The sequence below is a fragment of the Lichenostomus cassidix genome, chromosome 3 (genome assembly GCF_008360975.1).
Source record: "Lichenostomus cassidix isolate B80296 chromosome 3, HeHo_3.0, whole genome shotgun sequence".
Classification (NCBI taxonomy): Eukaryota; Metazoa; Chordata; class Aves; order Passeriformes; family Meliphagidae; genus Lichenostomus; species Lichenostomus cassidix.
The window spans coordinates 112,678,475-112,693,408 of record NC_139483.1 but is presented as its reverse complement, the minus strand read 5'-3'; the positions used below and the strand labels follow the sequence as shown (position 1 = coordinate 112,693,408).

At 48.0% G+C, this 14,934-nt stretch overlaps 1 protein-coding gene across 1 annotated transcript in view; it reads left to right on the top strand.

Annotated features, from left to right (window-relative positions):
- The window catches only part of RAB10 (RAB10, member RAS oncogene family), a 36,960-nt gene that overhangs the window by 10,240 nt on the left and 11,786 nt on the right, over positions 1-14,934 (top strand). The window contains exon 2 of the mRNA XM_085057268.1: positions 13,782-13,842. Within this exon, the coding sequence (XP_084913394.1) occupies positions 13,782-13,842 (61 nt within the window). The remainder of the gene's footprint in view (positions 1-13,781; positions 13,843-14,934) is intronic.

Genomic DNA, 14,934 nt, shown 5'->3' with positions numbered 1-14,934 from the left:
GATGGGCTTGGAGCAGCCTGGGACAGTGGAAGGTGTCCCTGCCATGGCAGGGGTGGCACTGGATGAGCTGTAATGTCCCTTCCCACCCAAAGCATTCTGAGGTTCTGTGAACTTTCTGGCAGAGCACAGCAAAGTAAGGAATCCAAACAAGCCTTGCAGCCTGCAGTGCTGCCTCGGGAGATGTCAGTGTTTTGGGGTAGCAGGCAATTTTGATTCTAGGTGTGTTGTGGGACATTCTGCCAGTTTTTTCAACATCTTCAAAGGCACGTTATTCCTGTTTCTCAGGCTTTTTCTGTGAGTTCAATTTGACTGTTGCAGTGTCAATAATAGCTAAACAAGGTGATAAAACTTTCTGATAAATGTGATGCTTCAGGGCAATATCATAACAATACACCTTTATTTCAAGGTTTTTCCCTGCTGATGAACTTGAGAGCTCTGCCATTCATCTTCTCACTTGCTGGAGAACTTTCAGGTGGAAACATCTGGAGTTCAATACTTGACCTCCTCCAGGAGCTGGACACTGGAGGAACTCTCATGGTCATGCTGTGCCATTACCTTGAGGTGCAGGAAATGTCTTACATACTCCTAGAGCTTGGTGTAAACCAAAGATCAGAACCTGCTGCCTTGATGCTGAGGGGTTAATAAATGAAAGGTTTTTCTGACCTGTAAGTTGCTATTCAGTGACTGAGACCATCCCAGTCAGGTGTTTATTTACACCTATTGAGTGGATTGAGTATTGGGGCCTTGGAGGGAACATCCTGCAGGAACATTAGACACCCTGCTGGTCCTGGGGGAAGGACCAGGTGTGTCCTTAACCAGCCATTCCCTGTTGGAAATCTCCAGCAGGGCTGGCTCACAGTGGATCCCAGCCCTTTGTGAGCAGGAGTGATGCTGAGGTCACATGTGGGGTGGCAGTGCTGGTGGCACTGATGGATGGCACTGTGTGCTTGGTGCCAGCAGTGACAGAACTCCCTGCTCTGGGCAGCTTGGCTTGGGACACTCAGAAATAATGGTGTTATTTTGTGGTTGTTAAGAACAGAAACAGGTTTTCCAGCAGTGAATCATCCCATGCATCCTTTTGGAATAGTCTGGTCCAGAGGAAGGTGTTTCTGCCCATGGAACAAGGTTGAGGTTTAAGATCCTTCCCAGCCCAATCCATCCTGGGATTCAGTGATTCCACAAGAGTGAATTGAGTGGCTGAATCTTTTTAACTATTCCAGCACAGCACCTCCTCTTTGGTAAAGCTGATGCTTTTCTGAATGAATTCACTTCCCTTCATTTATATGTTATCTGTCTTGTCCATCTGCTGAGTATAAATTAGCCAGGATAAGTGTTAACTTGAATTTTATTTTTATGTAATTTGAGGGCAAAATTCCCATTACAGCGAGTAGTGACAAATTCTGTGTTTCATAAATAGCAGTTTATGTGAAAGCAGATCCATGTACTGTATTTATTTTCTAGCTAACAAATATAGCTCAAGTAGGGTGAGACATGCATGAAAACTGATTTAATTGGCTGTAATTGAACTTGAACATATTTAATTCATGTCTCTGGCGGTTTAGAGTAGAATTCCAACTGCAGACTGGGCTGTCTGGAGTCCAGACTTTCCCCTGCTGTGATTTTGGGTGTGGAACCTGCTGGGCTCCTGGCAGGGGGATTCATGGGGAGATGCAGCTGCTTCATGTGATGCTCTCCCTAAAAATAGAGGCTGCTAAAGGTGCCTGGACTGGAGGTAATTGAGTATATTGGAAAATGAAAGATGTAATGGCAGGGAATTAAATCAGCCCTCAAACCTGGAATTAACTGACACTGAGCAGAGGTTACTGCTGCATGGGAACAGCTCTGAAGGAAGTTCTGTTCCTTGCTAGAGCTTCATTTCCTTTTTTCCCCCTTAGTACCTTATGAATAAAAACCTTATTGTCCCTCTTGTCTCTTGGTATGCATAAAACATCACTAAAATAGTTCCTTTGTTCATTTTCTTTTGTTTTGTTTGTGGGAGCCTTGTGTAAGGTTTAGCTGCTGGAATAACAAAATGATCAAATTTCTTTTTTCTGGAAGAAATAACTGCTTGTGTTGAAGCTGTGGTCTCGGGGACTCAGTGACAGTGTAGGTGGTGTCAGCAGGAACCTGGAGCCTTCTTTCTGCACAGAGATTTGTTTTTTACATGTAAATTTGAGCTGTAATTTCCTGTGACTTCTGAAACTCCTTCCCTGGGAGGAGTGTGGGTAAGTCAGACCTCCCTGGACAGAAGCTGCACTGATGTTTGTGAGCTGAGGGCAGCTGGGGAGGAGAGGATGAGGAGCTTCCATAAGTGGTTCTGGCCTCAGAAATGTCCCTGTGTGTGACAAATCCCTGCCCCAGAGTGATTGTCACACAGATACTGCCAAGGGGGATGCCAGAGCATGGTGCCAGTGACAGGACAAGGGGCAGTGGCACAAACTGGAACACAAATTCCATCTCCACTTGGGGAAGAACCACTTTCTGTGGAGGGTGGCAGAGCCCTGGAGCAGCTGCCCTTTCTGCAGACTTTCCAAACCCACCTGCTCCAGGTAACCCTGGAGGATCTCCACAAGTCCCTTCCAGCTCAAACAGTTCTGGAATTCTCTGTGAACCTCCATCATTGTCTGGGATCTTTGTGTTCACCTGCATGGCTGGGATGCCAGGTACACTCACTGCTCCCAAAACCTGAGCACATCTGCTGAATGGATGAGTAAATCATGGATTTATGTGCTAGCAAAGCAGAAATGCACTGAATTCAGGTGTTTCACCACCTCTGCAGGCAATTGTTCCCATTTATTCCCAGGATCCAAGTTAAACATGCTGGATCCTGAACCACTGGAAGTGGCTGTCCCTTCATGTCCAGATCACAGCACTTGGGAAATGCTCCATTTTATGGGAAATGCTCCATTTTATGGGAAATGCTCCTTGCTCTGGTTATCTCCCGAACTTTGCCCGGTGCTGATATGGAGAGCACTGGCTTGGCAGTCAAACCAGCAGATCCAAACTGTGCCACGAAGCTTTGGCCCACTGGCTGAGGCTCTGGGACTGCCCTGGCCACCATGTGACTGCTGTGGGATGTGGCTGTGGGTGGCTCAGCATTCCCTGGAGCGTTCCTGGCACAGCTGACACAGTTCCAGGGAAGGTTTGGAGTCTCCATCCCTGGAGGTGTCCAGGGAAGGCCTGGATGTGGCACTGAGTGCTCTGGGCTGGGGACAAGGTGGGGATTTGGCACAGTTGGACTCGATGATCCTGGACAGCTTTTCCAACCAATGATTCTGTGATAACTGAGTTTGTCAGGTGTGCCATTGTCCCTCCCTGCAGACATGGATGAGGATGTGGTTGGTAAAAACCTCAAGGAAAAGTTGGTGAAAACAACCTTGGAGCCATTGGGGATTTCACTTTAGTCTGATGCCTTAAAGCTGGTAAAAATAAGAGGCAGACACAGCAGTATAGGGAAAAAAAGGGTATTACCTTGGTTTTAATAGGATCTTAGGTGGACATTCATCAAAGGTGGAAACACGTGTAATTAAGTAATTAAGACACTTAAGACACTTCTCCCTCCAGCAAGGTAGGCACCTCTAACTCATGGTTTTAAACTCCCACCCCTTAGTTGCTCCCTTGAAAGAGTTGTCACCTTCCCTTTACAGAAACATTGAGGTTTATTTGCAAAGATCAGTACAAAATTCATGGCTGACAACTTGTGTCCAGGTCAGTATTTACATACCTGCAGCAGATGGAACCTGTGGAGCTCTTGGGAAGGCTCTGAGTGTCATTGTTGAACAAGGAAGGGATATTTGGAAATCCCTCCCAGGCAGGTCAGCTCTGTCTGCTGCATGGTACCAGAGCCTTTCCCACCTCCTGATGATTTGGATTTTAACTCCAGGTTTGGGGTTGAACAGCATTTCTGCTCATAATGCATCTATCAAACATTGATACTCTGCTTCCTTACAGCCCTGTGGCTTCCCAGACCTAAATGTGGGGATAGAATCTGTATTTTTTAGGGGAAAAAAGTCAAGTTCAGCTGATAAAAGGATTTACATCTGCAAATATCCAGTGTGTAATAGCAAGGTAATGGACTTTTCCCTGTTGGAGGGAATGAGGTGGAACAAAGGAGATGTCAAGGTTTCTTCCTGGAAGTGATTAATACTTGAATTTAGGTGAGACTGTGAGGAACACACAGCTCCCACCACCTCTGTCTCCTTGATCACTTCATCTCTATAATATTTTTTATTATTGCCCCAAGGAAGGCCTGGATGTGGCACTCAGTGTCTGGGCTGGTGACAAGGTGGGCTTTAAGATTTTTTTGGCAGCAATATTGCCTTTTGTAGTGACTTACCTCAGGTGTTAATTTGTGATTTTTAATACAAATCGTGGAGGAGGTTTCAGGTGAGACTTGCAGTGAGACAGTTTAGGTAACCTACATTTGCTGTGCATCCCTGGAAGGGCTGATGGCAGAGATCTCACCTGCTCAAGGCTCCTCTGCTGCTTAGAGGGGCAACAGGAGCACTTAAAAAAAGAATTTCAAGTTAGGAAAGTCCTCCTCCCTCCTGGAATTCCAAATCCTTCAGTTGGGAATGTTCATCTCTGAGCTGGTTGATGCTGCAAGGGCAATGTGAATGGGTTTGGGAAGCTCTGGTGGCAGGAGGATCCCCAAATTCTTCCAGCAGTGGATCTGTGGATGGATTCCCAGCACGTAGCCTTTCCCAGACACCAGGTCAGGCTGGATAACAATGGCCTCCTATTGTCTGGGGGGGATTAAGGCTGGGATTTGGGGGGATAGACTGCTGGATTTGTCACCAAAAATGAATATTCAGCGAGTCCCCGATGGGCTGGGCAGGGCTGGTTTGCTTAAATCAGATCTCCCTGCGCCCTGGTGGGGATGTGTGACAATGACTGAGGCTCACAAATGCATCCAGGAGGGGAATGTAGGTCACCCCGAGGAGCTGCTGTCTCGCAGGACTGTCATCTGCTTCGTTAAGAATAGATTAATTGGGAGGAGACGATCTGGCACAGTGCTGCTGCTGCTCCTGTCCCGTGTCCTGCCTTACATCACCAGCTCGGGAATTTCTCTGGATTGGTGTGGGATTGGGGCAACTCTGCCTGCAGGGGCAGTTTTATCAAGGTTTTATCAAGGGCTGGGAGATGGAGGACCCAGCACAGAGCCAGGGGGTCACTGAGAGGGGTGGTAGAGCTTGAGCAACCAGTGGGAAGGGAGATAGACTTGGCTTTAAGAATCTCTAATTTAGCAAATTTTGTGTTAAAGAAGTGCTTCGTTTGGATTTTGGGAATCTACTGCATTCCTAAAAATAGATGCTGGAATGAAATTAGTTTTTTTAAGATACACAAGCTCATGCTAGCAAATACCACTGGCTAAGAGTCTTTAACTTATCTTTACAGAGTGAAATCTGGTCATAATTCCTGTTCTTGACACCTGCTCTAAAACATAACCAATTTTCAGGATACTGCAGGTCCTGTGGCTCCCCAGCAGCTGCACACAGCTATTCCCATGGGAGTTTCTTTGCTGTTACTATGAATGTTACCCAGAAAAGCAGTTCTGTGTAGCTGTTGGTGTCATGGTGTGGATGGATGGAGGTTGGTGACCTCGGGATAAAGCAGAGAATGTTTGCCCAGGTGGTAGTTCAGGGGGAAAGCAAAGGTTGCAAGGGATGGTTTGGGGAATGGGTGATGAGTAGAGCATTTGAGGAAGGACCTTTGGATGATGGATTTGTCTGAGGCTGGGAGGGTTGGACCAGGGACTGCATGTGTGGGAAAAAGCTGATCATGTCATCGGTTGTGGCTGGTGGAATTAAAGTAATTAAATCAGTCGACTGTTCCCATGGTCCTGCCATGCCCAGCTTGATCCAAACCAGCCTCCCAGGCAGGACCTTCACCTTCAGGGGGAGTTTCTCTTACCCAGCTGTGGAGCTTTCTTGGAGCACTGGAATGTTTGACCTTGGTGATCTTAGAGGTCTTTTCCATCGTGGACAATTCCATGGTTCTGTTCTGTAAATGAGCTCAGTGCACCTTTCCTGAGGTTTCAGCTAAGGTGTGTGCTGCTTTACTTCATGTGAGGTATGTGTTAACTTGGTTCAGATGCAGCTTCAGGTGCTCTGACAATGCTGAGCTGTCACGACTTGAAACCTTGCAGAGCAGGCCGAGTGAGTTCTGCTGCAGCTCTGGTTTGTACACTGCACTGGGAAAAACTGCCTGCAGAGGTGGTGAAACACCTGAATTCACTGGATTTCTGCTTTGCTAGCACATAAATCCATGGTTTAGTCATACCTGGAGTTCTTTGTTAGCTCCTGGTCATGGGATGTCAGAAATGATGGAACTGAAGGTGTGGAAGAGGAGAACAAAGACAGCCAGGAGGCCATTCCAGTGTCACTGGGGTGACTGACACTCTCTGGGTTGTTCCCAGGGCTGCTCCTGCTTCTCCCCATAGCTGTGGGAGCCCAGAGGGGTCTCTGGGAGTCCTCAGTTCATTTCCTGGGCTGCCCTTGCTGCCTCTGCCTAGCTCTGCTCCCACTCCAAGCCCTGGGCTCTGTGTCTCAACAAGTCAGGCAGGTCCTCCCTATCCTGCCCTTGAAATCCTGAGTCACTGCCACTTTGGAGGCTGTCAGGGAACTCCCATGCCAGTTTGCACCACTGAGTCCTTTTGGGGAGCATTTATTTGGGTCTGAGCAGTGTGGGAGTAGCCTGTAGTTAAGGCAGGGAATGTGCAGCGAGGTCCAGCAGATGCACTGAGCTGTGCTGCCCGTGTGTGGTGAGGCTCTGCATTATTTGTAATTTGTGTTTCACCTCTTTGTGTGAGCTGGGCTTGGGCCAGCAGCAGCATTTGGGTTGTCTGATCCAGGTGTCCAGGGGGGAGAGATTCCTGTTTGGTCCTCTGCTCTCCATGGCTGGCTGGGTTATATGGTGCCAGGACAAGGGGGAATGGATAGATGGGATAAAGTCCCTTCCCACCCAACCCATTCCGTGATTCAATGATTGCTATTTTTTCTATTTCCTCCAAGAATTCCTGAAGGATCCATGCAGGAATGGATGCTCTCCCGGGGATGTGTGTGTGGGAAGCAGGGGATTTGTGTGCTGGGCATGTCTGTGTACACAGAAACCAGCAGGTGAGCTGCATGTGCAGCTTTCCCTGGAGGAGGAGGAGCAGCTGCTGGACTGACTGAGTTACTCTGCTGTTTACTGAGGGGATTAAGTGTGTTTGAGCTCCAGAGCAGGGTGTGTGCAGGGCTGTTGGTTTGGGCATCCTCCTGCAGAGGCACGAGCAGAATTAGTGCTGCCTGCTGGGATCAAACCAGGAGCTCTGTGTGTTTGTGTCTTGTCAGACCCCAGAGCATCCACAGGCTTTTGTTTTGATTCCATCCCTGGTTTTTTATTGCTGGTCAGGCTGCCTTTCCCCTGTACCTGACCGTGTTACACTTAATCAGGGCTGAACACAAGGAAGAGGTCAAATGCAGTGCAATCCCTCCTGATGAATAAATGTTTTGTTAAGAAGAGTAGCCATGGCCTGAAGTGTCAGTTCCTGGATTCTGAAAGTTCCTGGCACTGTTTTAAAGAAGCCAGGTGCTCCCAAGCTTTCAGGTTTCCTCATTGCCATCTCTTTGATAATATCATTATCAGTGAGTGAGTTTTGAGACTTTGTCTGGGGACCCTTGTGCTGTTTTATTGCAATTTCCTTCTGAGAAAGGAAAATTCCTGAAGCACTGATGGTCAGAGAAGTTAGAGAAGTTGTAATAGAAGTGGAGGAGCACAATGTAGGTTCCAGCTCCCTTTGCAGCTCTGTTCCAGTGGTTCCTCCCTTCTGCTGTGGTGGCAAAGCTGGATTGCAGGAGGAATTCATGAGTGCCAAGGCTTGTCCCAGCCAGCCTAGAGCTTCCCACTCCCTCCCATGTCAGCTGAGTTTGGCTCCCTGATAAAACTCATTTTTCTCTCAAGCCTTTGCCAAAGGATGAGGCTGGGAATAGCTTCAGTTTCTCTTTGCTAAATACCCTTATCAGAGAGTTGTGATTCTTTCAAGTGGCACTTAGTGATGGAGGCTTTTTCCTTTCTTATCTCCCGTGGACAAGGGAAAGGAGACACCCCAAGGAGCTGAGAGGAGCTGCAGGAATTGAAGCTAAGCAGTGTAATCACAGAATGGGTCATGGAATGGTCTGGGTTGGAAGGGATCTTAAAGCTCAGATCCATTCCACTACCCCAGGTTGCCCCAAGCCCCATCCAGCCTGGCCTGGAGCACTTCCTACACCAATCCAACTCAAGGTGGAGTTCTGGCAAGTGCTTTAATAGCCACAGAAAGGTATAAATCATGTCTTTACTCCCTCACTTTTTGGAAATTCCTGCAGTGAAGAGTGTCTGAGCAGGCGGAAGGAAACTGCTGTTGTCTTCATTGAATTAACAATTATCACATTCACAGAGTGTGAAGGAAAGAGGCTTTGGGACTCTCAGCAATTCCAGGAGCACAGGCTGTGCCATTCCTGCAGTCAGGGTGGAGCTGGGATCCTCCAGGTGTGCTTAGAGCTTACACAGGGCCCAGGAAACAGCCCCAAAATGCCTTTATTTAAATAAAAACTGCAATACTAGAGAACTGGCACCAGCAGGAAATGCTGCAGTAATTAAGCCTGGGAGCTTCTAAAATTGCCAAATGAACTTGGGGGTGGAAAGCTTTCTTTGGTCTTTCTAAACAGAACTATTTCATCGTGAGATCCCCTGAGTCTCGAGAGAGATGTGTTAACCTTAGTGCAGAATCCCAGAATCCCTGAGGCTGGAAAAGACCCCCAAGAGCACAGAGTGCCTGATGCCCACCTCATCCCCAGCCCAGAGCACTGAGTGCCACATCCAGGAATTCCTTGGACACTCCAGGGATGAAACTCCAAACCTCCCTGGGCAGCTCCTGCCAAGGCCTGACCACCCTTGCCATGGAGAAATTGCTGCTGATTCCTCCAATCCCTCCCAGTAACAAATTTCCCAAATATATCAAGTCCAGAATTCTTAACTCTTTCAAGACAATGCATCTCTAGCAAAGAAGCTTTAATGCTTCAGAGTGTCATTACTTACAGCAGGCAGCTGTTAACCTTGGCTATCAGTTAAGATAATTATTAATTATTTTGTCAGAAAGCTTCAGCAGTAAATCCACTTTCTCTTTCGAAGGAAAGCCCAGCACAAGCTCATCAGGCAAGAGCTGAGAGTTCTGCTTTAATTAAGCTCTTAATGATCTCAGTTACTGCTTAAGTCTTTCAAAACATTTCTTCTGCGAGGGATTCAGACCTGCATGGTGTAGATGAACACCATCCCCAACCACTCCCAACATTTTAAGTGCCAACACCACTTTCCAGAGGTTTTCCAGGAACTATTTTCTCCCTCCTTCACCCTTCAGCACAGAACGAGGTCTCAGTGTTGGTTTTTCCAGGTGTCATCCCCAGTACTGGAGCTGGGACTTTGCTGGGACACTTTCTCGTGGTGTGAGAGGTGTTGGAAGCACAAACTCAGACAGGAGAGTTGATTTTGGAGGGGCAATAGCAAACCCCAGTCCTGTCTCTTTGTGCCACTTTTGGCACTGCTGGATTCCAGCTCTGGGGATACCTGTGGGAAAACACAAGGATTGCACAAACATCCACACCTGCTAGGAAAAGCCTTGCCTCTTCATCTTCTTAAAAAATAAAGCCCAAACAAGAACTAAACTCTGTTTTGGTGGTACAGTGACTTCGTTTATAGCTGACAATTTTACAGATTAGATAATCCAGCAATAATCTCTATCTCTGGAAGTGTTCAAGTCCAGGTTGGATGAGGCTTGGAGCAACCTGGGACAGTGGAAGTTGTCCTGCCCTGCTGAAATTGGTGCACATTTGCTTTTCTTCCCTGAGCTGAGCACACGTGGTGCTGGTGCAGCAATTATTAATGAATTACAGACTAAATGCAGTTGTTTCTCTGCTGCTCTCAGCCTGGATGGGATGGGATGGGATGGAATGGAATGTCATGGGATGTCCCTGCAGGATGGGATGTGGCTTTAGGATGGGGTAGGATGTCCCTGCAGGATGGGATGTCCCTGCAGAGTAGGATGTCCCTGCAGGGTGGGATGTCCCTGCAGGATGGGATGTCCCTGCAGGGTGGGATGTCCCTGCAGAGTGGGATGTCCCTGCAGGGTGGGATGTCCCTACAGGATGGGATGTCCCTGCAGAGTGGGATGTCCCTGCAGAGTGGGATGTCCCTGCAGGATGCCTGTCAAGCTCCAGCTCCCAGCCCTGCCCTCCTCCTGCCCTACATTTCCCTTCCTCCCGCCCCTCGTCCTCCCCGCGCTCAATGGGGGCTTTGTTTGGAAGGAATGCAAACAAAATTCGGGCTGTGTGAAAAGGGCCAGCTCATCATTTGTAGCTCTGCAATGGACTGGAAAATAACTTTTTCTCCCTCTCTGTCTCTCGTACTGGTGGCCTCGGGTCTGTCACTTGTCAAGAACAGTCACTTTGTGATTTAGTGACACAGGAGGGATCTTGGCAGGCCCTTGACAGGGGCTTGGGAAGGTGTGAAATGGAAATGATTATAGACTTAAAACTGTTCTGCTGATGCAGGTCTTGGCTCTTTGTTAACATCTTATAGCTGAGAGTGCTGGAAACACAAATCCTTTAAACCAGTAGTTCAGTATCCCCCTGAGGGGTTTAAACCTGCCCAGGCACAAGTGGAGTTGGGGACAATATTCTCTCATTTCAGGGTGCAGTGTGACCTGGCAGCCCCTGGAGCTGCTCCTGGGCAGAGGAGACTCAGTGTTTATGTGAGGAGAGGTTTTGTTTGCACAGAGCATGGGATCGACTGCTGCTGCTCCTGAAAACCTTGGTACCCCCAGGGCAGGAAGCCAAAAACTCTGTAAATGCTTCTGTCCTTTCTAAAGCTGAGAGTTAAGTTTTGTCACACCTGGGGTCATGGAATAATCAAATTCCAGAATGGTTTGTGTGGCTAGGGACCTTAAAACTCATCCAGTGCCACCTCCTGCCATGGCAGGGACACCTTCCACTGTCCCAGGTTGCTCCAAACAATGTCCAGCCTGGCCTTGGACACTGCCAGGGATCCAGGGGCAGCCACAGCTTCTCTGGGCACCCTGTGCCAGGGGCTCCCCACCTCCCAGGGAACAATTCCTTCCCAATATCCCATCCCTCCCTGCCCTCTGGCAGTGGGAAGCCATTCCCTGTGTCCTGTCCCTCCATCCCTTGTCCCTAGTCCCTCTCCAGCTCTCCTGGAGCCCTTTAGGCTCTGGAAGAGACTCTGAGGTCTCACCTGAGCAGGGCAGAGGAGCAGAGTCCAACCTCCCACCCAGCAACACCCCAAAGCTGCTCTGAGCAACAGGTGGAAAACTGGGAACTGGAAGGAAATGCAGAAGTGAGCTGGGAACCCATGAGGATCTGCCTGTCGTTAGTGTGAGCTGTGAACATTTCCATATCTTAATCTGAACATATGGAATTTATAAGATTTTTATAAGCCTGGCCGTATTCTTCCAGGTTTCCCAGTGAATTCCAGCTTGCCCTGCTGAAGGTGATAAATATCTTATCGAGGCTTAATGAGGGAGTAATTCCATGCTCATCTTTAATTCATGAGCTCTGTCATTATCCCCCTGTGATGACGAGATGTCTGATCTTCAGCCAGTCAGGTTTTATATCCGTTAGTTACCCTCTCCAGCTCTTTCCTGAACTGAATTTTCCTGGAAACCTCTCCTTGTCTGTACCCTGTTTTCTGGGAAGCCTTTGTGTTTCTGCTGTTTATTGTCAACAGCCTCAGACTGAATAGGTTTTCAGCCACAGCCATGCAGGAACCTCCTTTTCCCATTCTGCTAAAACTCCCTTGGAAGTATTTCGAGGGAAATACATTGCTATTTTTAACAGCTTTTCTGTTCTGAAGGCTGAACTGGCATTATATGGGAATGGGAGCTGAGTATAACATGGGATTAGAGATTTATTTTATCCCCAGATACTGGAGTTGGCTAAATCCCTCCCAGTGCAGAGAAGAGTTAATTTCCTTGGCTGCGTTAATAATTTACTTTATCTTAACACACAAAAAGTGGCTCTCAAACATCCTGCTGCAGCTGGGCACAGCCCAGAAGTGACTGTCACCACATCAAATATTTCATTTCTGATCTGTGGAGTTCATTTGTTTGGTTGTGTTGCTGGGGACACGACATGGCAGCAAACAACTCTGAAATGCTGAAAGAACACAGGGTTGGGTGGATTTGGGGCAGTTTTGTATCTTGGCTATCAATCATTGAGCAGGTTTGTATTTCCAATCACATTTCTGTGCTAGGTGATACATTGATGCATAAATATAACTTATACATATATATATATATATATAAATATTTAATATATAATATATTATTATATTTATATATAACTGTGCCAAGTCCCCACCTTGTCCCCAACCCAGAGCACTGAGTGCCACATCCAGGCCTTTCTCAGCCCATGAGTTTGTGTTGAGTATTGACTGAAAGGAGTTCAAAGCAGATCTCCCATGCAAACTTCTTATGTAATGGTGCGTTTCATAAATTCTGTTTAATCTTCCTTGGTATAAAATGACCTTGTAGATTTAGGAGGGAAGTTTGGGATTGCAGCTGCTGCCTTTTAGAAAGTCTAAATATAAACAGGTTTTTGGAAAGCGTGAGAAATGATCAGTGGTGTTCTCTGATTGGAATTGAAAGTCAGAGCTGTGGCATCTGATTAGTGTCAGAGCAGTTGGAGAGGATGCTTTGGAGTGTTCTGCTGCTCTGCTGGAGCCTCTGCTGGTAATTCATGCAGACAGCTTTGGGAGGAGAAGGTTGAATCCTGGGGGCAGCTCTGGGCTCCTCCTGACTGGAGAGACCTGGAGGGGCTGGAGAGTGTCCAGGGAAGGGAATGGAGCTGGGAAGGGGCTGGAGAGTGTCCAGGGAAGGGAATGGAGCTGGGAAGGGGCTGGAGCCCCAGGAGTGGCTGAGGGAGCTGGGAAAGGAGCTCAGCCTGGGGAAAAGGAGGCTCAGGGGGACCTTGTGGCTCTGCACAGCTCCTGACAGGAGAGGACAGCCAGGCTGTGCTCCCAGGGAACAGGGACAGGACAAGGGAAATGGCCTCAGGCTGTGCCAGGCAGGGTCAGGTTGGATTTTGGGAACAGTTTCATCCTGGGAAGAGCTGTCCAGCCCTGGCACAGCTGCCCAGGCAGTGGTGGAATCCCCATCCCTGGAGGGATTTAACAGCCGTGTGGATGTGGCACTTGGGGACTTTCTGTATTAGCTGTTATTGAAAATAAACACCTTCTTCATGGTCTGTGGGGATGATTTCTGCAGAGTTCTGAGTCCTGGTGACACTTCTGCCAAGGCCTGACTTTGGAGCAGGGATGGACAAGGAGACTGAGCCCTTTTAACTCACCTTTTCTTGCTTTTAAATCTCCATGTGGCTCAAACCTTTCTGCATCCCTTGGGAAGCTCAGAGTGTCTGGAAATCCTGTGTCACATTCCCAAGGCTGCCAGAGCTCCAGGATCCTCTGGACAATTCTGTCAGGCACAGGGTGGGATTGTTGGATTGTTGGAGGGCCAGGAGTTGGACTGGTGATCCCTGGGGGTCATTCCTACTCAGGGAATTCCAGGGGAAGGTGCTCAGTGCAGATCCCTGAGGAGCTCCTCTCCCATTCCAGCATCCCTGGACATCCCTGGCAGTTCAGTAAAAGAAGGAAAAAGCTGTTCTGTCTCAGCTATTCTGAGTTGACACAGCATTGATTTTTTTTTTTTTTCATAAACACTAATTACTTATTTATGTGTTTGTTTATTTTAGGGATAGACTTCAAGATTAAAACTGTTGAATTACAAGGAAAGAAGATCAAGCTACAGATCTGGTGAGTAACACACAGCTTTCTTCAGCAGCAGGTGTTCCTGGGGGGAGTTTGCTCTTCCTGAATTCCATTCAGGGATCCAGGTTTACAATTGTATTTTGTATTTCCACTCTGTGTGTGTGTTTGGAGCAGTGGCAGTGTTTGTAACCACTGGGACTGGCTGCTCCCTCGGACAGCCTGCTGGCAAACCTCCTGCTGTGGGGAGGAGAGGATCCTCACAGGCTGTCATTTAGTGGGAAGTGGTTTAAAACTGGAATTTTTAAATTAGGAGTTGCCTCCAGTCTGTGACTATAAATTGATTCGTAGCTTTGCTTTGTGTCAGCAAGAAAATGCAATCCAGGGCTGCACTTGGGCTGGAATTTTCCATGCTCAGCTGTGAGAGGTTCTCAGCTGGCTGGAGCACTGCTGCTCTGTGGGAATGTCTGACAAGAGGCAAAGCCTCAGCTCTTTCTTGGAGCTTCTGTGCATTTAACCAGAGCTTTTTCACCAGCTCAGGTCAGGAGAGCTGCTGGCTTTTCCTGGCCTGTGGGTCTGGCTGGGCTCCCTGCTCACCAGCTGCATTCTCCAGCTTCCCTGAGAGCTCAGAACTGGAATTTGTCCATTTTGTCCCACCAGTAACAATCCTTGTGGCTTTATAACGTTGCTGTTTGTAGATGCAGGTGGGTGAGTTTTATTTTGGAGGAGCACTGGTCTCCCTCTCTCTGAGCAGTCATTCCAGGACAATCATGAGTGATTATCCTTCCCAACCAGTGCATCCAGAATCTTCATGCCACCAGCACCCTGAGGAAGTGTTAGAACTGACAGAGAATAGGTTTGGATGGGATACTGGGGAGGAATTGTTCCCTGGGAGGGTGGGGAGGGCTGGGATGGAATTCCCAGAGGCTGTGGCTGTTCCTGGATCCCTGAAGTGTTCCAGGCCAGGTTGGACACTGGGGCTTGGAGCAACCTGGGACAGTGGGAGGTGTCCCTGACCCTGGGAGGGGGGTGAGTTTTAAGGTCCTTTCCAACCCAAACCATTCCCTGATTCTATGATTAAACTTAAGAAAAATCATCATGAAAAAATCATCATGAAATGTAAAACCAGAAAATATGGCA